The sequence below is a fragment of the Enoplosus armatus genome, chromosome 21 (assembly GCF_043641665.1).
Source record: "Enoplosus armatus isolate fEnoArm2 chromosome 21, fEnoArm2.hap1, whole genome shotgun sequence".
Classification (NCBI taxonomy): Eukaryota; Metazoa; Chordata; class Actinopteri; order Centrarchiformes; family Enoplosidae; genus Enoplosus; species Enoplosus armatus.
Genome location: NC_092200.1, coordinates 63,331 through 87,128, shown reverse-complemented (window position 1 = coordinate 87,128; position 23,798 = coordinate 63,331). Strand labels below are relative to the sequence as shown.

Here is a 23,798-nt window from a genome sequence, read left to right as displayed (position 1 = left end):
GAGCGCGCGCGCATCATTTCTGCTTCATCACACTGCAGTGAGTGTGTGTGTGTTGCAACGGGGTGTTTCCTGCTGCAGGACGACAAAGACTCAAACTCTCCCGACCGGAAAAACTACTGCATCGTGTCTCTGTTATATATCTATTAAATACCTCTAATATCTCTGAAATATCTGTATAATACTGAATATTTCTGGGGCTCTGTGATGTCAGAGCACAGTACATGACTCATTTCTAGTGATCAGCTGTAACTTCACTGTGTTTCTGACAGGAGCAGATACATGTCATCACACTTAATTGATCTCTGACAGTAAAGTCACGTGTAACAGCACCACAGAGACATAATATAAGCACAGAAATACATAAACTATATCACATATTACAATACTTGAGATAAGTTAATTTATGTAACTCCAGCAGCCATTATATATGTGTATATATATATATATATATATATATATATATATATATACATAATATAGTAGCCTAATATAAAATAATAACACTATAGTAATAATATAATGTTATTACACTTTAATATATGTAATCAGGGAAAAGCTGCAGATGTGTTGAATATTATTGTAGACTGAGATATCATCTGACTTTATTTATCTAGAACCACTGAAAATATTTTAAAATGTTGAATGTCCCCCCCTTCTCTGACCCAAATTATCATCATCATCATCATCATCATCCTCGTCTGCCTGAGTCCAAACCAGATTACATTAGATTGTCTCCCAGTCCTAATCTCTCTCTGCCCCCCACCCCACCCCCTGCATTACCATGGCAACCCTTCACCTGACAGCTGGAGGGGTCAGCAGATGGTAACGGGGCTCAGGGTGATGACATCATCAGATAGTGACCAGGACAGTAAACACAGAGTAGAAAGTACAAGGTTTTAAAATTGATGCTGAGTTCAAATACGACTCAGAAATCTTTCTGTTTCTGGCTTCTTGTCAGTGAGGATCTGCTGCTTCTCTTTTATTAAATAATTGTAAATATCTTTGGTTTTAAACTAATGAAGATGTCTCTCTCTGGAGAATTATATTATTATACATTTTAATGACTAAACATTCTTTTAATATTTAATTCATTTAATCATTAAAGGAGAGCAGTGAGAGTGACCCAAACACGCTGATCTCATTGCAGCTCATATTATAGACATTATAGACACTTTAAGTACACTTTGCTGGTGACTCTTCTGAATGAATGCAGGACTTTTACTTGTAAAAAGGGTTTGTCCAATGTGGTATTGCTACTTTTACTTAAATTAAAGTTTTGAATACTTCTTCCACTGTCGGGGAGTAAATGTGGTCAAAGGTTTTTCTGGAGAGATAATGTTCATCAACATGTTGCAGCTGTGAAGATCAGTCTTCACTACTCGGACTTAGTTGTTGTTTCAACAACAAGTACCACGTTTAAAAAAAGGTTGTTACTGTAGCTCAGTTTAACAGAAACCTCTAAAGCAACTAAAAATGTTTGCATCACAAACATGAGGTTAAAAAAGAGCCTGATTGTGTGTTGACACATCACATCATTACTCTCCACGGTAATGTGTCGTCACTATCTCTCAGGTGAATCACCATGACGACAGAGCCAGGTGAGCCACAGGAGGCCCAGCCCAAAGAGGCGGAGTCTTTCCCTGAAGCCGCTGCCCACTCCACACCTAAACAGGTAGAAAAAAACCACAAAGAAATAAACAATCAATAAACAGATTATTAATCAGGAATGTGAAATATGACATCAATTCCTGCGTCCTCAGGGAGGGGAGGGCTGGCTGTCCCAGAGCCAAGCTCAAAGCTCATTGGCCGAGGACTCGACGAGTCACCTGTCGTCGAGCAGTCGAATTGCTCGCTCTCCAGCCAGAAACCCTCTGAGCTTCAGGACGATGCAGACCAAAGTGACCCTGCTGGACGGCTCACTGTTCACCTGCACTGTGGAGGTGAGACAGGTGGAGACATGGAGAGACAGGTGGGGACAGATGGAGGGGAGACAGGTGGAGGGGACACAGGTCCCTCAAACTTCTGTGATGAGTTAAAGAGGACCTATTATGCTTTTCCTTATTTGCTGTCATATGCATAGTGTTACAATGTTGGATATTCCTATTAAACGTTACCAAAGTTGCCAAATGAGGAAAACGTATGTAAAAGTAATCCCTGTGAGCCGGAAGCTCAGTCTGCAGACTGCTCTGAACGCTCCCTTCGCTTGTCATGTCTTACTTCCGTGAGATGTATTATGTAATAAGCCTCAGGGATGGTCATCTGCTTAGGGCACAGCAGTGACCGCACGCCCATGAAGAAGAAGAAGAAGAAGAAGAAGAAGAAGAAGAAAACAAAGCACGGCCACAAAGTAGAGGGCCGCTCACTCCCCCCTCAGTCTGTCTGAGTTGTTGGGCTGCTCTGCTCAGGATGGCTCTTTACTGCTACTCAGGTTGTTCAGTGTCTCACAGAAAGAGCTTTTTCTGTTGAGAAGGAAAGTAGGTAGGTAGGAGGTCGTTTCTTGATGGGCAGTTGGCTTTACTTGTTGCTAAAGTCATCGTTAACTACTGCTAACTGTAGCTGCCGTTCGTTAGTTAGCTGTGCAGCTAGCAGTCCTCTTAGCCATAGATATATATCTATATCTATGCTCTTAGTTAGCTGACTCTCGGAGCCCGGGACTGAAAACCTCCTCCTCCCGGCGGTCCAAAGCTCTTGTGCTGGTGGTGTAAACACCAACACTCCCCTGGTGCTCAGAGCTAACTGAGCTAATGGCAGCTACAGTTAGCAGCAGTTAGCATTTACTTTCTAAAGCTTTCTGTCCGTCAGGAAACTCCGTAAATCACCGAGAGTTGAGGCAGAGCAGCCGGAGGACATCAGAGGGAAAACCAGAACACATTTTCTCCATAAAATGATGGAGTTTCACCAAAATCAGTGAATAAAGTTGTGTGTTTTTGTACAGTGGTCAGTGAGGCCCAGTCCCCAGAAACACTCAGCTCCAGCAGCATCTATCGTTTTTCCAACCTACTTCTTGTCTCATTTGTGGTCTGATAAACAGGAAGTTCATCACATTCAGTCCCCATATCTGTATTTTCCAAGCTAAGTTACTGTTGCTGTCATGCAGTCAGTCACAGCGGCTTAGTATGAAGCGGTGTGCTGTGCTCAGGGCTCAGAGGCATCTCCCTGCCCTTCGTGGGCTGCAGGGAGCCGGCCAATCAGAAGAAAGAGGGCTTTTAGGGAGCGGGCCTTGAAGAGACAGGAGCTCAGACGGCTTGTATCAGACAGAGGGTGAACTGAGGGGCCGCATGAAGGGCCACAATAAGATGAAGAAGGACTCATTAGATCTGTGAATCATGCAAAGCTGCTCTAGTGGAGTCCCAGAATACAGATATAGAGCTGGACATTAACATAATACCTCCTCTTTAAAGATGATTCGTAAAACTACTGCTGATACTTCTTGCTTGTGCTTCCCAATAAAAGCCTTTTAATGTGAAACAGGAAGTGTTGTCAATGATATTTGTGATTAGCTAATCATAGTTACCATAAATTTGCTCCATGTAGTTTTCCTAGAACTATATTTAGAATGATCTTAATCAGGTGACAACATTTTAAATTTTGGGGGGAAAGGATCACTGGTTTAGGATTTCTACTCTACTACTCTCTCATCTGTACTGTGTGGATCAGAGACCTGGACCACCTACAGGAGGCATATCAGAGCCCTGCAAACACAAACATTATCAAACACCACCTCACATGGACTGGCCAAGCAGTAAGACTGCCAGACTCACGTCTACATAAACAGATCCTCTAGTCCATGGCTGCATTACAGCACAGGGGCCACAAAGAGACACAAAAGACCCTCAGGAGTGTGTGTGCAGTGGTAACAGTAAACTACATGTTAAAAACAAAATAATTTTTCCTTCACACATTTATATAAAAGTGAAATTTTAACCCTTTCCTCTGTGTAGAAACGTACTCGTGGTCTTCACTTGTTTGAGAAGGTTTGTGAACACGTCAACCTGCTGGAGAGAGACTACTTCGCTTTGTCTTTCAGAGATGCCGACAACAACAAGGTACCCGTCCTTCTGTTTACCTGTCTGTCTGTCTGTCTGTCTGTCTGATGTCTGACCTTTACCCTTTGTCTTGTAGAACTGGTTGGATCCATCAAAGGAGATGAAGAAGCAGGTCAGAGGTCAGTCGCTTTGACCCTCTAACCCTAACCTCCTATGTCTAGGGGTCAGGGCTTTATACGTTCGATCCTGATTTGTTACTGGTTACCTGGTTAACTGGTTAGTTCAGGTTAACTGTCTGTTTGAAATGATTCCTTTCTCTCTGTCTTTCAGGAGTTCCTTGGAACTTCTCCTTTAACGTCAAGTTTTACCCTCCTGACCCCGCCCAGCTCTCTGAGGACATCACCAGGTAGTTTCACTCACCTGTCACACATGTTTTCACCTGTTTGTACAGCTGAGAAAGGTGATGTCTTCCTGTCTGTCTGCAGATATTTCCTGTGTCTCCAGCTCAGACAAGATATAGTTTCTGGTCGCCTTCCATGTTCATTTGCGACTCACACTGTCCTCGGCTCCTACACCATCCAATCAGAGCTGGGAGACTACGACCCTGGTACTGTACTCTATTGCATTAATACCCTACTATACTCTACGTTACCCTGCCATACCCTTCTCTGATGTATCCTTCCTTAATTCAATTCAATTACATTTTATTTATATAGCACCAAATCACAACAAAGTTATCTCATGACACTTTACATATAGAGCAGATCCAGACTGTACCTTACCCCACTATACTCGACTATACCCTGCCAAACCCTTCTCTGACGTACCCTCCCTTACTCTACTATACTGTACTATACCCTGCCAAACCCTTCTCTGACGTACCCTCCCTTACTCTGCTATACTCGACTATACCCTGCCAAACCCTTCTCTGACGTATCCTTCTTTGCCCTTCTTTACCCTGCTGTAACCTGACTTGCTTTACTCTACTCTACTGCATTCCGCTGTACTCCAAAAAAAATTTCCAGAGTCAAGGCTCACTCGCAGATTTAGACTGTATATCACAGCCTTCTTCATTGAATTGAACTTAGTCAGGGTCATCACATCCCTTCAGTATTGAACTGTGATAACAGTGACATACAAGATTTCCTGTCTTATCTTCTTATCTGTCTATTTCATGTGACCTGTCTGTCTGACCACCTGTCTCTCTCTCTGTATTTTACAGATGAGTGTGGTTCAGATTACGTCAGTGAACTATGTTTTGCTCCAAATCAAACAAAAGAAATGGAGGAGAAGATCATGGAGCTGCATAAAACATACAGGTTCTCACATGTTAAATAAAATGACATTTAAAGTAGTAAGTAGTAAAACAAACAAGCAGCTGTTAAAACTTTTGTGATTGTGTGTTCAGAGGAAAGACACCAGCTGAAGCAGAGATGCACTTCCTGGAAAACGTAAAGAAACTTTCCATGTACGGAGTTGACCTTCATCATGCAAAGGTAAAAAAAAACCCTTTAAACTACAGATAAACATAAAATAATTCAGGGGGGTCTTAGATACTCCATTTAGACAGGTTCAACAAAAAATAAATACATAAGAAATCATTTAGAAATCTTTAATGCCCCCCAAATGTGACAAAACATATTATACTTCAGAACACCATTAACTGAAGCCTCAACTGTGCGTTTAGATGTGAATCAACTGACACGGTATCAACAACTGAACATTATTTTATTACTGACCGTCATACTGGATTGTTTTTGTTTTATGGCTTTCATCATCATCTTTCTTTGGATCTGGTCTGTGTGTAGATTACTGGCTTGTTTTTTTAGGTTTTCTAGTTTGAGTTGAGTTGTTGCTGCTGTCTTATTGGGGTTTATTGGTTGGTTGTGGTTGATACTACAGTTTTACTGAAGGTTTATTAGAGTTTTAAAATATTGTGCATTTTCAGTTCATTCTGAACCATCCACTTTGTCATTGTCCATGCTCTCCAGCCCCCTCTCTGCTGGTGGAGGTCTAAACCTCAACATTTTGTGGAAACAAACAGAAACTCTCTACAGATTCCAGCAGTGACTTCAAGAGCCTGCTGTTGGTTAGCATTGTTAGCATCGCAGTAAAGAAAAAAATGGTGTCTGTTTGAGTTAAATTACAACCTGATGTGAACAGAGTAGTATTAAGTACCATTATCCCTACAGTCCTGCAGTGCTCCTCTAGACAATATATTAAATATATGTCTCAATAATCCCCTTTAATTTCCTCTTAAACAGCTTTTAACAAAACATCTTATTTGGTATCATATGACGGTACAAGTTTTTAATTTACATTATATATTTAGATATTTATGTATAAAAAAGAAAATAAAAACTACACAGACCACAGTGAGTGTGTCAGTGCTGCTGATGTTCTGTTTTGTGCTCCTTAACAATCTGATCAATCATCAATACATGACCCACTTCGGTCCACAATCAATCATGTGTGTGTGTTCTGGGTGAGAGCAATGATTTTTCCATCATGGCTGTTTGCCATTGATTCAGTCTCTCAGTATCACACAGAGTGAAGCCTGCAGATTAAACAGCTTCACTCATCTGACTCTGGTTCAGATCTGAATCAGCAGCAGGTCTGAAATGCCAGCAGGGAGTGCAAAGTTCAAGAGAAGCAGCTATTTCAGGTTGTTCAGGAAACATGACAGTAGCATTAGCCTTAATGCTAGTTTTGACAGCTTTGAGTCACAGTAGAAGACCTGAGAAGACTAATTAGAAAGGGAAGAAAGGCGAATGGTCTGCTGGGACAACACAGTCCGTACTCTACCTGCCTCCATGTCAATGTACCTTCCTGTTAAACTGTGTTCTTGTATTATTGTGTCTCTTGGTTTCTATTTTATAAAGTTGTCTGTCACTGCTGTAAAGATGATCGACCAACACAAGGTGATCTGGGTCATATTTACGACTCTATGGATTATTAGCGGCAGTTTTGCACTATGGCCAGAAATCTGCAGAGACGAGGAGGGGTACGCAAAGCAAGATGATCTTTCAGATCTTTCCCTCCATCATCCTGTCAAATGTAAGGTCTCTCTGGAATTAAATGGACATACTACATGCTAAATGCATGAAGGAAAGGGACTTCAGGGAAGGCCAGTGGACTGTAGCACAGCTACAGGTAGCGTTAGCAAAGTTTTGTCCCCTCTGCCATAGCTGTGCCAAATGAGCTCGCTAAGCACAATAATACACCGTGTCTTCTGTACAAATGTATTCATGTAAATGTATCTGTACTCTGTAGGCACACATAAAGTCTATCTATCTGTCTGTCTGCCTGCCTGCCTGCCTGTCTGTCTGTCTGTCTGTCTGTCTGCCTGCCTGTCTGTCTGTCTGTCTGTCTGTCTGCCTGCCTGTCTCTCTGTCTATCTGTCTGTCTATCTGTCTCTCTGTCTGCCTGTCTGTCTGTCTGTCTGTCTGCCTGTCTATCTGTCTGTCTATCTAATAGAGTACAGTGCTAATTTTTCTCCATTTAGACCAGCTGTCTTTTCTATCTTTTTGTTTTATCTGTCTGTCTGTCTGTTGGTCTGTCTGTCTGTCTGTCTGTCTGTCTGTCTGCATGTCTATCTGTCTGTCTGCCTGTCTGTCTGTCTGTCTGCATGTCTATCTGTCTGTCATTTTTAATAGAGTGCAGTGCTAATTTTTCCCTATTTAGACCAGCTGTCTCTCTGTCTATCTGTCTGCCTGTCTCTCTGTCTACCTGTCTGTCTGTCTGTCTGTCTGCCTGCCTGTCTGTCTGTCTGTCTCTCTGTCTGCATGTCTATCTGTCTGTCTATCTAATAGAGTGCAGTGCTAATTTTTCCCCATTTAGACCAGCTGTCTTTTCTATCTTTTTGTTTTATCTGTCTGTCTGTCTGTCTGTCGGTCTGAATGGGGTAGATGGTAGGCAGCCGCTTTGATTGCTTGCCTTCAGCTAAATCAGAGGTAAGACGTATGTGTTTGTGTCGACCATGTGTGAGTATTCATCTTCATGTCATCATTCAGTGTTTCCTTTATTCATTGTACACTCCTTCTATTTATTTAGCTGTTCCTACAATAGCAACAATCCACAGCAAACCCTGTGTTCTGAGATCCGGCCTTCCCATGACATGACCCCACCCATCTAAAGCTATTCAATAATTTATCATACTGCTAGTGTTTATGCCTTAACTGCTGACAAACACAATACACCAAACCAAACAGGGCTGCTTTTGTGTTCGTCTGGGACGAGTTTGAGGGAACCATCAGTGTGTTGATATTAAGCTTTGTCATTCAGGAAATATTGTTTGTTCCATTCTTGATTCATAACTGCAGGTGAAATAATACAAGCAGCAGATAAGAAAGATGCTGATTGGCTGCAGTGAGTGATGGACTGTGATTGAAGTTAATGATGGTGAAATGTTTGATAAATTATTATTATTATTATTATTATTATTATTATTATATAATAACCAGCTTTGTGGACTGCATAGACGTGGAATGGCTATGTCAAAATAGAAACAATGAATCCTTTGACAAGAAAAAGAAGAAATACAAGAATAAATCCATGATGTTAGTCAAACTCCTGCTGACTAAAATATACTTTATCACATCGTGGTAAATGTTGGGAGCAGTAGTCCTTAAAGGAACATCAAATGAAATTAGCAAAAACTGAAACATTTCATTTCAGTCATTCATAAGTCCATGGTGTGTGTTTGTGTGTGTGTATGTGTGTGTGCAGGACTCAGAGGGAGTTGCCATCATGCTGGGCGTGTGCAGTAGTGGTCTTCTGGTCTACAGAGATAGACTGAGGATCAACAGATTCTCGTGGCCAAAGATCTTGAAGATCTCATACAAAAGGAACAACTTCTACATCAAGATCCGACCTGGAGAGGTGAGACGCCAACACATACCTCAACGCCACAGAAGAAGGATATACTTCAGAGTCCTGTGAACATTTCCAAGTCCTGATCTGGTTTATTCATAATGATTCTAGCAGGGTCTGGTTCAAAGTGTGACTGGTGGTGAACACCAGCAACAGGAAAAAACATGGCACTTTAAATTCCACTATACATGTCACAATCATTCACTGGAGTCGACTTTTTCAGTGGCATCATCTCAAACTGGTCAGGCACCTCGCCAACAGATACCATAAACAGTGGCAATTGCTGTGGTTCCAAGTTCCAAAACTTAATTCTGCTGCCACTCTGTGTGTTACATGTAACACATTTGTGTGACCTGATGGTGGCGCTATACAAAAGGCCATGGAGTCACCAAAGTCTTTAGGTGTAAGTGTTTGCAGACCATAGATATCTTCTTCTTGTATCTAAGTGTTCGACAGATTAATGGACATCTCTATTGTTTGGTTCAACTTCTAGACAGAAAAAATGTAGTTTCATGATTAGTATATTTACAAAGATTGTGAAAAATAACAATTCCTAAAAAAATGAATATATATCAGCTCATCAAAGACCAGAGAAACATTTAACTAACAGACGGAACATCATGAAACACAGCTGTCAATGATATATCACTGATCTGCGTGTCCATTTCCAGTCTCTCTGTCTGTCTCCAGTCTGACCAGTCTGAGTCTCTCTGTCTGTCCCCAGTATGACCAGTTTGAGTCTCTCTGTCTGTCCCCAGTATGACCAGTTTGAGTCTCTCTGTCTGTCTCCAGTCTGAACGGTTTGAGTCTCTCTGTCTGTCTCCAGTCTGACCAGTTTGAGTCTCTCTGTCTGTCTCCAGTCTGAGTCTCTCTGTCTGTCTCCAGTTTGACCATTTGAGTCTCTCTGTCTGTCTACAGTTTGACCAGTTTGAGTCTACTATTGGTTTCAAGTTGCTGAACCACAGAGCAGCTAAAAGACTGTGGAAAGTCTGTGTGGAGCATCACTCCTTCTTCAGGTCAGTCAGTGATGCGATGACAAACGTGATATGACGTAACATCAGGTGAAACAGCATGCTATAATATGACACGAGACACTCCCCCCCCCCCCCCCCCCCCCATCTGTCTCTCAGGCTGGTGTCTCCAGAGGAGACCCCTAAGAAGTTGCTGTCCCTGGGTTCAAAGTTTCGTTACAGCGGTCGGACTCAGATTCAGAGTCGCAGAGCCAGTGCTCAGATCTCCAGACCTGCACCACATTTCCCACGATGCATCAGCAAGAGGAACATGCTGAGCCGCAGCCTGGATGGAGGTAGTCATACTGATCACACTAGTACTGGTCCATGAGGCAGTACTGGTACCTGTGGTAGTTCTTGTCCCCTTAGTAGTAACACTGATCCTGGTAGTCGTAGTTCTGTCCCATGAGTACTTGTCTGGTCCAGATAGTAGAAGTACTGGTCCCAGGAGTAGAAGTACTGGTCCCAGGAGTAGAAGTACTGGTCCCAGTAGTAGACACAGCACACAGCAGCATTTGTCCTGGTCGTGGTAGTAGTAGTTCTGGCCTACTAGTCATTGTACTGGTCTCAATATCAATAACCAGTAGTTCTGTACCTGGTAGACATAGATCAGGTCCCAGCAGTAATAGTTCTGGTCCCAGTAGTCATTGTCTGGTCTACAAATCAGCAATACTCGTCCCAGTAGTAGTAGTAGTCCTGGGTCCGGTATTTGTAGTAGTTTTACTGTTCCTGGCAGTCGTAGTTGTAGTACTTTTGCCAGTAATTGTAGTGCTGGTCTCAGTAGTCACAATTCTGGTCCCAGTAGTCCCAGTATTTTCCCTGGAGTAGTAGTAGTGGTACTGATTTCATAGGTAGTTGTTGGTAAGCTCCCTGTCATTGTAGTTCTGGTCCCAGTAGTTGTAGTTATGATCCCAGTAGTAGAAGCACTGTTCCCAGTAGTAGTGGCACAGGTTCCAGTAGTTTTAGTACCAGTGTCCAACCAGCATTACCATTCCTGTTTTGGGGCTTCAGGTTTTATCATTTTATTGGTCAATTATTTCTTGCACATGTTGGTGTACTTGTCCCAGTAGTTGTAGTTCTGGTCTCAGTAGACGGGGTTCTGGTCTCAGTAGTAGTGCTGGTCCCAGTAGTAGTACTAGTTTGCTAGCATTAGGGGAGTTCAGATGTAGGAGTCTCACTCTGTGATAAGTCCGTCCTTTCTTGTTCTTGTTGGTGACCAGAGTTTTTGATTGGTCCTCAGCTTCAAGGGTCACGGCTACATCCTCTCTGATTGGCTCTCCAGCCATCACAGCATCCCCCAAAGCCAACGGTGGTACACACACAGGTAGAGCTCATTACTGCAGTAACACTGCTGCCGGCTGCAGTAGTACTGTAGTAGCACTGCTCTGTGATTGGCCACAGCTCTGAATGCTTCACTTCATTCAGCTTGTCAGGGAATGCTAATTGGTTGGAGGGGCTGCGCGTCATTTAGACACATCTGGGATCAGCTGTGCTAATTTCTGTCCATTCAGCCCTTCTGTTTCTGCTGATGTAATCATATAAGGTCAGATCTCCGTCCTGTCATCAATAACACGATCAGACAGAGGAGAGAGGATATATTACACATATATAAGAATGTAGAGAAGTAGATTTTTCATTCATCATATGTATAGAAAACCTTTTAGAACGATTTAAGCCACGCCCTGTGGCGACGGTTCAGTTTTTTTTTAGCTCTGCTACTTTTTTTTGTGCGCTCGACAGGAAGGAGGTCTGACTCTAAGGGTCATGTTAGCATTATTAGCATCTTTAGCATAATTAGCATTATTAGACGTTGTTAGCACTGCTTGCATCTTGGTTAACAAGCAGTGTGATGCTAGATAATAACAGGTCATGGCTTCATGGTGGTTCTGAATACTGATTGGCTGATTGGCCCAGGCTGCCTTGCATGCCCCCTGAGCTCTGATTGGCTGAACATGCCGTTGCCTTGGCAATGAGCGACTGTGATGCTTCGCTGCTGATGAACCTAAGGAAAGACTGACTGACAGCATCACAGTGGTCGCTATGGTTACTGCTGCTGCAACTGGCTGATGGTTGTTAAGGTTACCCTCACTGTGGTTGTTGACATCACAGTTTATATGTGTGTGTGTGTGTGTGTGTGTAGATATGGGTACGGGGCTGTATGGAGCATCTAAAGCCATCGCCGTCAGTGACCTTATCACCACGGTAACGCCTGAGAGGAGGACGGAGGAGAGGAGGGCAGAGCAAGGTACTGAAAACAACCAATTAGAGGAACCACATTAGACCAGGTGACTGAAACTGTGAAACCAACTGACACCTCCTTCTGCCTCCTTGTCACATCTCCTCCCCTTGTCTCCTTCTCTTCTTATTTCCTCTTCTCTCCTTGCCTTCTATCTCCTAGCTGACGAGGTGCTGGTGGTGGAGGAGGAGATGCAGGAGAGGATGGGGGTGAATAAAGAGGAGGTTCAGCTGCAGGATGAGGAAGACGAGGAGGAGACCAGAGCGACAGAGATTTCTCAGCAGAGTCCTCCAACTCCTCAGAAACAGGACACCAAAGTAACAAACACCTGTCTCACCTGTCTAACTCTTTGTACAAACTAAACACTTTAAAGGAATACTATGCAGGAGGTTGGGCGAGCTAGAGAGTGAATGAAGAGAGGGAGCTGCATTAGCGTTAGAGAAAAAAGCAGTAAATCAGAGACATAAAATTGTATTTTCTGATTGCTTCACACCCTGCAGAAAGGTGTCTTCATCCTGTCTGTGTGTCGGTCAGACAGATACACAGACCTGCAGATCTTTATCCCACCATGATACAGAGAGCGGAGGAGAGAGACAGCGATGTCACCTGGTCACAACGTTTTTATAGAGTCACATCCTGCGCTGTTATTGGCTGGGGGCTACACACCCCTGCCCAAAGGTTGACGCCTAGAAATGTCCCAAACACAGCAGAACTAGAAAGTCCAGGCAGAGGGTCTCTGCAGACACTGCCACACACTTCTAGTGGGACAGAAGTAATGATTGAGAAGGATAGTATGCCTTTTTGGCTTTTGGTTTTAGTGTCAGTAAAGAAATATTTACTGAACATAAAAACAAAGTATTTCTACTGTTGAGTTCCGGTCAGACTGAATATTAAATAAACTACATGTGTTTGTGTGTTTAGACCGAGCTGACTGATACAGCTGTGGACGGAGACCTGACGGCGACTGAGGTACTGCTGATCAGTAATCAGTCAAGCTGCTTTCAGACAGCAAATTAAAAACATCAATTACACCACAGACTGCTGCTCTCCACCTGATTTTATCACGCAGCTGGTTATCAGAGTTGGTTACAGTTTAAAACAGAGGAAATATTTGGCAACAAGACATGATAGATACAATTTATGACACTTGTATCATAAATGTTGTTTATTGTCTCAGAGCAGATTTTCAGACTGAAGCTGATATTTCTCTTCATTGATCTGTTCTCTGCTGCTGAAGAAGTGAATCATTCACTGAACTCAGATCATTAAAATCAACTCCTGTATTGTATCCCTCTCTGTTCCTGTGGTTGCCATGGTTACACAGCAAAATACAGAGGTAAAATGAAAAACCTGAACATCAAAAACTCCGACAAAGAGCTGTGAGCATTCAGCAGCAGCTGACCTCAGTGTTGTGTTTACGTTGTGTTACACTTGCTGTCTGACAGCAGCTTAATAGTTCAACTAGTCTGTGGATAAATGGAAAAACTCCTCTAACATGAACCTGTCTGTCTGTCTGTCTGCCTGTCTGCCTGCCTGTCTGTCTTTCAGTCTGATCAGGATGAAGACTTGAAAACTCAGGTAAGACTGAGACTAAACTAAGACAGTTTTCTTGATGTTATGATGTTGTCTCCTGATAGAGACTCAGTGTTTGTCTCTGCTGTCGGTCTTCAGGAGACGTTGGGGAGTCCAGAGGAGGAGCAGAAACCTCAGAGCACCATCAGCGCTCTCAGACGGTCCTTCTTAGAGGGAGGAGGAGGAGCAGGAGGAGGGATGACAGAGTGGGAGAAACGTCTTGCCTCCTCACCTCTGCGACGAGTCGATGACTCCCCGATGATTGAACCGCTGGAACCAGACGAGGTGAGTAGAGACTCTGATTATCTGTATGTTTGAAACACACTGCCACCTGCTGGTGAATAAATGTAACGCACCCCCTCACACGCACACATGTTCACACCAGTTCAAACCAGCTGCTGGTTCACTGACATCATCAGTCACATGATTTGTGCAGATGTGAAGAGAGCTTCGGATGAAGTGGTTCATCTGCTTCAGAATACTCAAACATACGGCAAGCCAGCAGGTTCAGCTGGTGGATGACTGTGTTGTTTAAGCTTCACTAGTCATGACATCGCTTCCTGTCCAGCCCGACTGACCATTTGGCAGACCGGGCCACTTTCCTGGTGGTCTGACATGCCTTTTGGGCTGACACAATTTTCTTTTTTTCTTACCAGCCCATAAAACAGGTAGATCAGACCATTGTTTTTTTTCTTAATTGACACTGAGCTGGCCCAATCACATCTTTAAACCACGTCCCCTTTGGGCTCAGTGCCTTCATTAAACAGCGCATACATATCTGCACAAAAAAGACAGATAATCAGAACGCCAGGGGGGCACAGAGAAATGCCGCCAAATGTGCAAAAACCACAGATGTTTGCTGCAGAGGCTGCAGCAGTAGCTTCAACATCTACGGCGACAGCAGTACCCACTATTATGCAGCAACAGGTGGAAGGAGGAGAGGTGGCTGGACATGGACACTGCCAGGCAGAGGAGCAGGCAGGCTCACTCACTCAGTCAATCACACTCAGTGTGTTTGTAGCCTAGCATTGTTCCCTAAAGCTGTCACAACTTTGGCTGACTATTCTAACATTAGTGTTGGCTAAGCAGTGAGTGACCAAGGTCCATATCGTCTCATCATATTAGGCCAAGAGTTCCCTTGATAAAGATGCGTGAAAAGGCAGTATAATAGGTTACATCTGTAACTCTACTGTTACTAAGATGTATGCCTGCTTATGTATTAGCCTAGTACAGCGAAAAACAAATTGTTTTCATTTCAACAAAGTTGTCCTATGTTTATTTTCAGGTATGTGGTAACTATTATGATATATATGATATGGATTACTGATATTATTGTCTCTGGGGTAACTGCCTGTACATTTTGACTTAGTGAGTATACAATCCATACAACTTTACTTTTTGCATTTTAATGGAAAAACATTGTACATAGGATTTAAGATTATTTACTTGAGTATGGATATTGTGTACTCCTCAGCCACCTCTGATCGCCAGGGAATCAGTCAAGACTACTCAGCTTTGTAGTGGTTTGGGGGAATAGTACAGTATGCATATTTAAGGGGACTGCAAGGATGGTGTACAGGTGAGTGGTGTTCAACCGATTGTGGGGGGCCGTTCTGGGCCAAAAATGCCAGGGCCGATTTTTTGTCTCAATCCAGCCGCTGTTCTAGCTTCTGCAACCAAACACAATCTCTCCACACCACAACAATATGTCATTTAAAGGTTTAATGGAAATTCTGGAGGTATTGCATGTCAGAGACAGATGAATTGATGTAAAGGGGAAGGGTGGAGGTGGAAGAAGGATGTCGTCTGTTAGGCTGGTCTGGGAGGTCGTAGTGAAGGCCGGGGCAGAGGGAGAATCAATGTGGGGGTTCCGTGTAAGGTGTGTTTCCACCCGAGCTGATTACAGGCATTATTACAGACAGTGAACTAACCGCAGACACTCGACTGTCCCGCTGTTATTACAGACAGTGAACTAACCGTCAACACTCGACTGTCCCGCTGTTATTACAAACACGTGAACTAACCACAGACACTCAACTGTCCCGCTGTTATTACAGACAGTGAACTAACCACAGACACTCTGCTGTGAGCTGTGAACGTTCTGATCTAAACATGTGAAGCTACACAACATCCTGTTGAGAAAGTCACTGGATGTTTAGTTGTTAGATTTGTTACACTGATTGATTGATTGATTTGTTTATTTGAGTGTCCTGCACCATATAGTGCCCAGCCACAACAGCAGCAACCACATGACAAATCATATATATCATCATCAAATCTCCTCATTAAGTATGTAAGTATGTTACATGTTACAGATATCAATGAGATTCAGAATGAAGTTTTCTTACTTATGGAACAGAACTAGGACTCGTCTGTCTGTCTGTCTGACTGTCTGTCTCTGTCTGTCTGCCTGTCTGTCGCTGTCTGTCTCTCTGCTTTTCTGTCTGTCTGTCTGTCTGTCTCTCAGGCCCTCCCACTGAACAGCAACTCAACAGCGGTAGGTCCATTGAGTTGTCAATCAAACACAAACATTAATAGCCACCTAAATCATACAGGGGTTACTAACCCTAACCTCTCTTCCTCACCTGTCACATGATTGGTCTGTGTGTGTGTTTGATGTTGCTCACCTGTGTGCTCCAGGAGGGCGGTGTCATAACAAACCAAGCTCCTCCTCAGTCAATCAGAGAAAAGAGCTGCACTGTGGGACGGACCTACGACACTGTCTCTGGCAGGGTTGTTACCATGACCAGGGATGACATCTCTGATGTAACCATAACAACAGGGTTTATTGAGATGGGCAGGCAGGTCAGAATCATCCCGCTGTCCACTGCTGATGATGTCGTCACAGGGGGACCATTAATCACGATTCGTGAGGTGAAGACGCCGACCTCGCCGTTGGAGCCACAGTCAGGGATCTGTGACATCATCAGTGATTTCGATGACACCAGAGGAGGCGGATCCAGAAGTCTGGACCTCTGTGGGGGGGGGGGCTCTGTGATCTCACCTTTGGCCCCCCTCCTCCCTCCTAAATTCCCTCTGGAGGAGCTGAACCTAAGCCCTACCCCCTCGCCAGGTCACCTGACCAGCAGGATGTCGCCTTCCATGGCCAGAGTGGTACGCTGATTGGCTGGTTGGTGGTCGGCATGGAAATGAGCATGAGGAGCAAACACAGCCACCCAGCAGCGACACTTTAACCCCCTCAGTGCTGAAACAGGATGTGTGGCTGAACGATGGCTCGTCTGAGCCGGTTCAAACTGAACACTTCAGCTCCGAAAAACTGCAGGAAGCTGATAAACTAGGAGATGTCATGGAGATCAGGTGTGACATGTGGGTCATCTGAATACTTTCAGCGCTTTAATCCTGAAATGTTCTCTAATCCTAAAGTCTGTGAAAAGCACGCCGACCTTCAGACATCCTGTGCTGCTGTTTGAACATTGTTTCTATGAATCAGTGTTTCTCCTCCTGCAGTGAGTCAGCAGGATGCAGTGTGGAGCTGCAGTGTTCAGTTTAAACTACCCTCAGCTTCTCCCTTCACCTCCTTCCAGACGCCGTGTTTCTCTTCCTCCTCTGATCAAAATGGGGCAAAGAGCCATTTGGGGGGTGGGGGGGCTGGGGGGATTTCTGTTTTACTGCTTTTCACAAACAAATTATTATAATTGATATAATTAAGTTTTTTACTTTTAGAGTTATGATTATCAATATAAAAATGTTTTAGTGTTATTTATTTTCAATATCACAATTATTGTTATTAAAGACTTTTGGGGTGTTTTCAGACCTCTAGTTGGTTTATTCTGGTCTGAATCAGAGGACGAGTTGTAAACTTCTTGTGTTTTCCCTTTGTTTGGTTTCTTTTTACACAGAAAGAAAATGAAAGTGAAAGTCAGGTGAGATTGTTCTCTCCTCTCATTCGTCAGATGTGTGTGGGGAAAGTAAAGGAAGAAGTTCCTGAAGAGGCTCCCATAAGCCCAAATATCAAAAAGTTAGCCCAGGTCAGACCTCCATTAATTCTCCAGCTAACGTCATTTGCTAGCAACTGTTGTTTTCACTCATCCAAATCCCAGAATGCAAAGCTCACCTGGCTACAGGAGCCTGTTTAGCTCAGACTTGCAGCGTGCACCTCATAGTCGGGTCAGATGGAGGTCTGATCACTTCCCACCAGAATTAAATTGTGAGCGGACCCAGACCTCTTCCTATAAAGAATCTCTGTGAGGTTGTTTTGGTCCAAGTTCGATTTCTGTGTTCAGATCTTAACAAACACATTGTACCAATCAACCAGAATGTGATTCAACTGGACTGAGCAACACAAACAGGTTTGAAAACACCCTTAGTAGCAGTTCATGTAGTGAAGAGAACATGACTTGTTTAGATTTGATGTTTCATAACCTTCAGAATAACCCTTCAGAGTTAGTGTCAAAAACTGATCAGCGTCTACAAAACCATCAAAGGTTTTGTAGACCCTGATCAGTTTTTAACCGGGCTCTTTTGTAGTTTTGTTGCTCCTGTGTTTCATCATTTCCTCTATGTTTCTGCTTTCTTCCCTTTGTCTCATCTTTCCTGTTTAAAGATCAGAAACTTCCATCACAGTTATTAATCTCTACATATGCCACACAACTCGCCTGACAGCAGGAGACATCATTACCTGTCTGATCCCATTATATCACAGTGCATCACAGTAGAACACAGTAGGTCACAGAAAAGCACAGTAGATCAAAGTAGAACAAAGTAGATCACAGTATGTCACATTAGATAACAATAGATAACAGTAAAACACGGTAGGTCACAGTAAACCTCACTAGGTCACAGCACAACACTTCAGTTTCTGCTCCACACCCTCTTTGACTACGACCCCTCTCTGACCACACCCTCTCTGGCCACGCCCTCTGCATGGCTGCAGCCTGGCTGTCAGTTTCTACTGAAATTCGAAGTGTTTTAATTTATTTGTACGTTATTGTACTTTAATCGCTGAAGAAATCATAGATGTGGCGGTGATTCAGAGGTCTTAAGTTTATGTCTGTTGTTGTCTTTCTAACCGTTGTGTGTGTGTGCGTGCGTGTGTGTGTGTGCAGCCTAAACCTACATTTGATGAAATGTCTCCTGAGCTGAACGCTCTGCTGAAGTCGGCCAGAGAACAAAAAACCTTCAGAGAACACAACCTGCTGAAGGTGCCTGTCCCTCTGTCTGTCTGTTTAACTGTTTATCTGTCTGTGAAATTCTGCAGCAAATTAATTCATTTTAATGGAATCACCTCGATCAGTGGATTAATTGGTGGTTGTAAAGTAAATCTCAATAGATTCACTGCAAACCATCTTGACAGAGGTGACCTTTGAGTGAATGGAGAGCTGGAGAGTCCAAAATGTAGGAAGCTATTGTAGCTTACTGTTAGCAACTCAAGTTATTTTCCCTCTTCAGTAACTTTTTATTGAATAACGTGGTGAAATATCCAAACGCTGTCACAGACAACACAAGACCACAGATAACAGCTTTATTTCACTCAATGGTCAAGACTTGATTGTCAACACTCGATGGTCAACACTTGATGGTCAACACTCGATGGTCAACACTCGATGTACAATACTCAATCTGTGGACTTCTTACTCAACAGATCTATTACAGACACCTGGGAACTAAATTTAACAATGCTGTGCACCACCATCGTCCTAGACTGGTCGACAACTATTTAGTAATGGTGGTGAATATTTTAACTCTTTACCTGTGAAACCCTAAGTGTTCACTGAGCTGTAGCCCCACCCCATCATACCTGTACACCTCATTAATTTTGTCCTTTTTGTCCTCGCATTCCTGTTTCAGACATCAGAGAAGGTGGAGACGGTCTTCTTAATGACAGAGCCATGTGCCCAGGACCGGCCAATGGTGGACCAACCTCAGGTAGCAACAGGAAATCTTGTGGGCCCACCCCCTAATAACCCCCCACCCCCTCCACCGGGGATTGGCATGATGCAGGATGATGTCACAGAGGAATGGGCCAGTGATGATGACAGTAACAATCCTAATGATGCTAACAACTCTGATAATCCAGCAGATAAACATGAGGTCAGTGATGATGATATCAGCGAAGATGAGCCTATTAGCCAGGCTAGTGATGATGATGCTAGCAATGCTAGCGATGCTAGCGAAGATGCTATCAGTGTGCTAGCACAGGTAGCAGTGGAGGAAGCCATGGAGGCTGCAGTCAGACAGGCTCAGAGCCCATGCACTGATGATGCTAATCAGGATAGCATTATTGCTAACTTTGCAGTTAGCCACGGTGAGCAGGATCTAACTAGTATGGAGGCTAACAAGGCTAACAACAGCCCCAGCACCAGACCCTATTCTGTTCTTGGCTCGCGACCCACTGGGAGTCTGTCTAATCGTTACCATGATGATGAGGACTCTGATACTTCTGAGGAAGACGAGGGAGGGTGGAGGTTCGGAGAAAACTCCCCTCCTTCTTTACCCCGGGGCTCTCCCTGCTTGGCCAATCAGATGCAGCCATCCGACCACAGTGATGACGTTGATGATGAGTCCAATCCTCTGCAGGAGGTAACACCTGTTACAGTAACCTGCCCGAGTTTAACCTGCCCCAGTGAAACCAACTTCAGTGAAAGCCACTCCAGTGAAACCTGCTCCAGTGACTCCTACCCCAGTGACTCCTACCCAAGTGACACCTGCCCCAATGACTCCTGTCCCAGTGCATCATCCCCCAGAGACTCCTGCCCTAATGATCCCCACCCCAGTTAAACCTGTCTCACTTGTCCCAGTCAAACAGCTTGTCTAACGTGTTGAGAATCCTGATCTTTATATTAAAGAGGGAATGTTCATCTGCTGGTGACATGAATGCTGTGCAACAGACATGCAGACTGCAGAGTATTAAAGCTTTAAGAACAGAGAGACAGACTGGACTTACAGATTAAACATCAGCTGTAATTTGGAAGGAATTTTTAAGAGTTAAAACCTAATCAGGAAGTTGATTTTAAAGTTGTTTTTGAGTTTATAAATATGTAATTGTCTCTCTGTGTCTGTCAGGAGGTCCCAGTGATGAGGAAGACTCTCACATATGAAGCTCCAGGGGTGAGGGCAGTGTTGTTATTTATAATATAAGAGATGGGTTTTACTTCCATTCATGAGAATGTAGATAATTGAGAAGATAATTAATCATTCCTTTAAACTGGTCATTAATTTGTTGAGTTCAGTGTGCATTTACCTTTTATAAAATGACCAAGCTGCCATCAAAACAAATCTGTAGTAATTCAATTAAAATAATTAAATTCACATTAATTAAAGTACCTCTTTAAATAACGTTTTCTTTACAACCTGACTTCATGTTTTCTATTCGCAGTGTTAGAAAATGCTGGCAGGCTTCACCAGTGTCTGTTTCATAGGCAAAAACATCAATACCTAATCAATAATGTTTCAGAGTACTGATTAGATGACAGATGTTAATGTGTGTGTTTCAGAGCCGAGTAGACTCTGACCCTCCTGCAGGTTTGCTGCTGAGCTCCCAGACCTTCACTGCAGAGACCTCCAACACCACCACCACCACACACATCACCAAGGTAACACCTGCCATCGTGATAACACATTGACCACAATAGCACAAACCATTAAGACATGTTACAGTCAATCTCTTCTCTACCAGAGACAGTGAATATCTGAGTTTTGTTGCACATTAGAGAAATTAGAGACAACTGAGGAATAAGAAACATGAGCGTATTAGACGTATAAGACAAGAACTAGAACTGAGGCAACAATCAAAGAGTCAGAAGAACCAATAAAGATGTTTGATTAGGTTAAATTCTACTATCTGAGTTTCTCTGTCTCTGACTTTCTCTTCAGACGGTAAAAGGAGGAATTTCAGAAACCAGAATCGAAAAGAGAATCGTGATTTCTGGAGACACAGAAATCGACCATGACCAGGTAACTGTCTAACTCGTCACAATAACGCTATGACAATACAGAAAATAATGAAAACAAAGAGGATTAAAAGGGAATGCCTAGATTTACCCGGGACAGACTTGGATTAACCTGGGACAGACCTATACAGACTGAGGCTGGTCTGTCCAGGGTTAATCCTGACTAAGACCTGGACGTGTACTTGGACCAGAGGCCTGTACTATGAAGCAAGTTCAACATTACTAGGACATCTCCTTATTTGGCTTCACTAAGTCTAACATCCGTGATCCCGCTGAGCGCTCACACGACGGTGGTTATGAACTTGATGAGTCAATCCAGGGTGTCACAATCCAGTCACGAGCGTGTTCACATTAAAGGGGCGGGGTTTGCAGCATTTGACCAATCGCAAACATGAACAGGTCTACTGGCTGCAGAGAGGCATATTTTACAACCGAAGAGCAAACTATAATATTTGACAAAGAAGAAGTTAAACACATCATCCAGGCTGAAAGCAGCACCTAACCCTAACCCTAACCCTAACCCTTGATGCCAAACAATCACCACTGTGTGACTGAAGGCTTCTAATATCATGGCCCCATCATGAGGGCCCAAGGAGATCTGACTCTCATTACATTTGTGTGTTCTATGAAATTCATGTGTTTGCTGTATTCTTATGGTGTGGGGGCAAATATATACCACATAAATATAAGTAGTACAGGTACGAGGCTTTAGTGTTTCAGTCAGTCTCTGCTGGAGGATGATATCGGTATACAAAAGCCCAATGAAACGCACACATACATCATCCCCTCCAACCAGAATCTATATTCTCATATTAAACACCATCAGTAAAAGACAAAGGTCTCTGCCGGTCTCTGAACACTCTGCCCCCCTAAGAGACCCTCTCACAATCGAGCTCCATGAGATCTTCTATCATTGCTTTCCATGAGAGCTGATTGGTCAGTAGGCGGTGCTTTTATACGAGTTGATCTGCTCCTGAGCAGGTTATGTTTGCAGCATAAGTTGCCATGGCGCTGTACGAAGTGAACCACTGTCGTAACCCCAAATCCTGCTTCATAGTACAGGCCTCAGGTTGTGACCCTCGTGTCTCTCTTGAAGGCTCTGGCAGCGGCGCTCAACGAGGCGCGGCGGCAGCATCCTGAGCTGTCTGTCACGCGAGTTGTCGTCCATAAAGAAACAGAGGTCTCTCCTGATCATGTGATTGACTAGTGACATCAAAGGTAACAGACCCCACCCCTACAGGGGGAGTCTCAAGCTGGATGCGGATTGGGTGGCTGGTGCATGGTAGCTTTCATATCATTGTCTTTGCATGTTTTACACAAGGGTTTGTGTTCACAAACAGGAAGTTGAATCAGGAGAGACAAACACTGAAATACCAGGAGCTCAGAGGTTCTTATTGGTTAGGAGGGCACAGAAAGAATCTTCTGATTGGATAAAATGTTTGGGAGAAACCACACAGAACAGGAAAGATCTATGGTGATTGGTTGGTGATGAATGTGCCAAAATGATTGGACTAAAAACTGAAGAAATCTTCAATAAGTGTTCAGTGATAAATCAATCAAATGGATCATTGATGAATCATCATTTTAATATGGCAGCCAAAAGGCAACACATCATCAAACTGTTGGCCATTAATGCTAACATGCTATGTTAACATTATTCATTGTCCTCACATGTGTGGCCCTGCCCCTTGTTGTGCACCTGTATCCACTGCTGATTTAATGCTGACTCAGCGAACAACGTTCAGGAAGTACAATGAACGTTTTAAGAAAAAAAACTTAAGTTCATTTTCACTGGACAGTGCTACATGCTACACTATGCTAACTTTCTGGACCATGTTTTGAAGCTTTCTGTGATATGGTGACATGCTACTTAGCATGAGCATGCAGTTTCCCTGGCTAGTTCAATCTAGCCTCTCCCTCAGCTAAAAGGTGGCTGATGGGAAAGTGTTGAGTTGTTCCCTCTGGTGGTCACATTCATGTTTACCCTGAAAAATCAAGCTCACTGATTGGTTTGACATCACATCCGAGTGGGCTGAGATATTTACTCTCACTTTCTGTGTAATGGTAGAACAACACACAGTATTTACAGGAATCACTGGACTCTGAGGACATGTGCACTGAATTAGGAACTATGAAAAACTGATTAAAAAAATGTTTATCTTTGTTCTCACACAAATGAAATCAGAATTTAATCTGAGTGTTATTAAAAGTT

At 43.4% G+C, this 23,798-nt stretch overlaps 1 protein-coding gene across 1 annotated transcript; it reads left to right on the top strand.

The window, feature by feature from the left end:
- The first annotated feature begins 1,760 nt into the window (after window positions 1–1,760).
- epb41l3a (erythrocyte membrane protein band 4.1-like 3a) lies at window positions 1,761–22,793 on the top strand. Its single transcript, XM_070928270.1, has 25 exons — window positions 1,761–1,940; window positions 3,942–4,046; window positions 4,123–4,165; window positions 4,317–4,392; window positions 4,472–4,593; window positions 5,209–5,305; window positions 5,395–5,482; window positions 7,895–7,939; window positions 8,715–8,867; window positions 9,777–9,874; window positions 9,989–10,164; window positions 11,109–11,192; window positions 12,009–12,113; window positions 12,267–12,421; window positions 13,026–13,073; window positions 13,653–13,682; window positions 13,776–13,961; window positions 16,144–16,173; window positions 16,317–16,790; window positions 18,743–18,838; window positions 19,485–19,562; window positions 20,703–20,744; window positions 21,131–21,229; window positions 21,510–21,590; window positions 22,683–22,793. The coding sequence occupies exons 1-25, from the start codon at window positions 1,887–1,889 to the stop codon at window positions 22,791–22,793; spliced, it is 2,676 nt and encodes an 891-aa protein (XP_070784371.1). The 5' UTR covers window positions 1,761–1,886.
- Window positions 22,794–23,798: the final 1,005 nt, after the last annotated feature.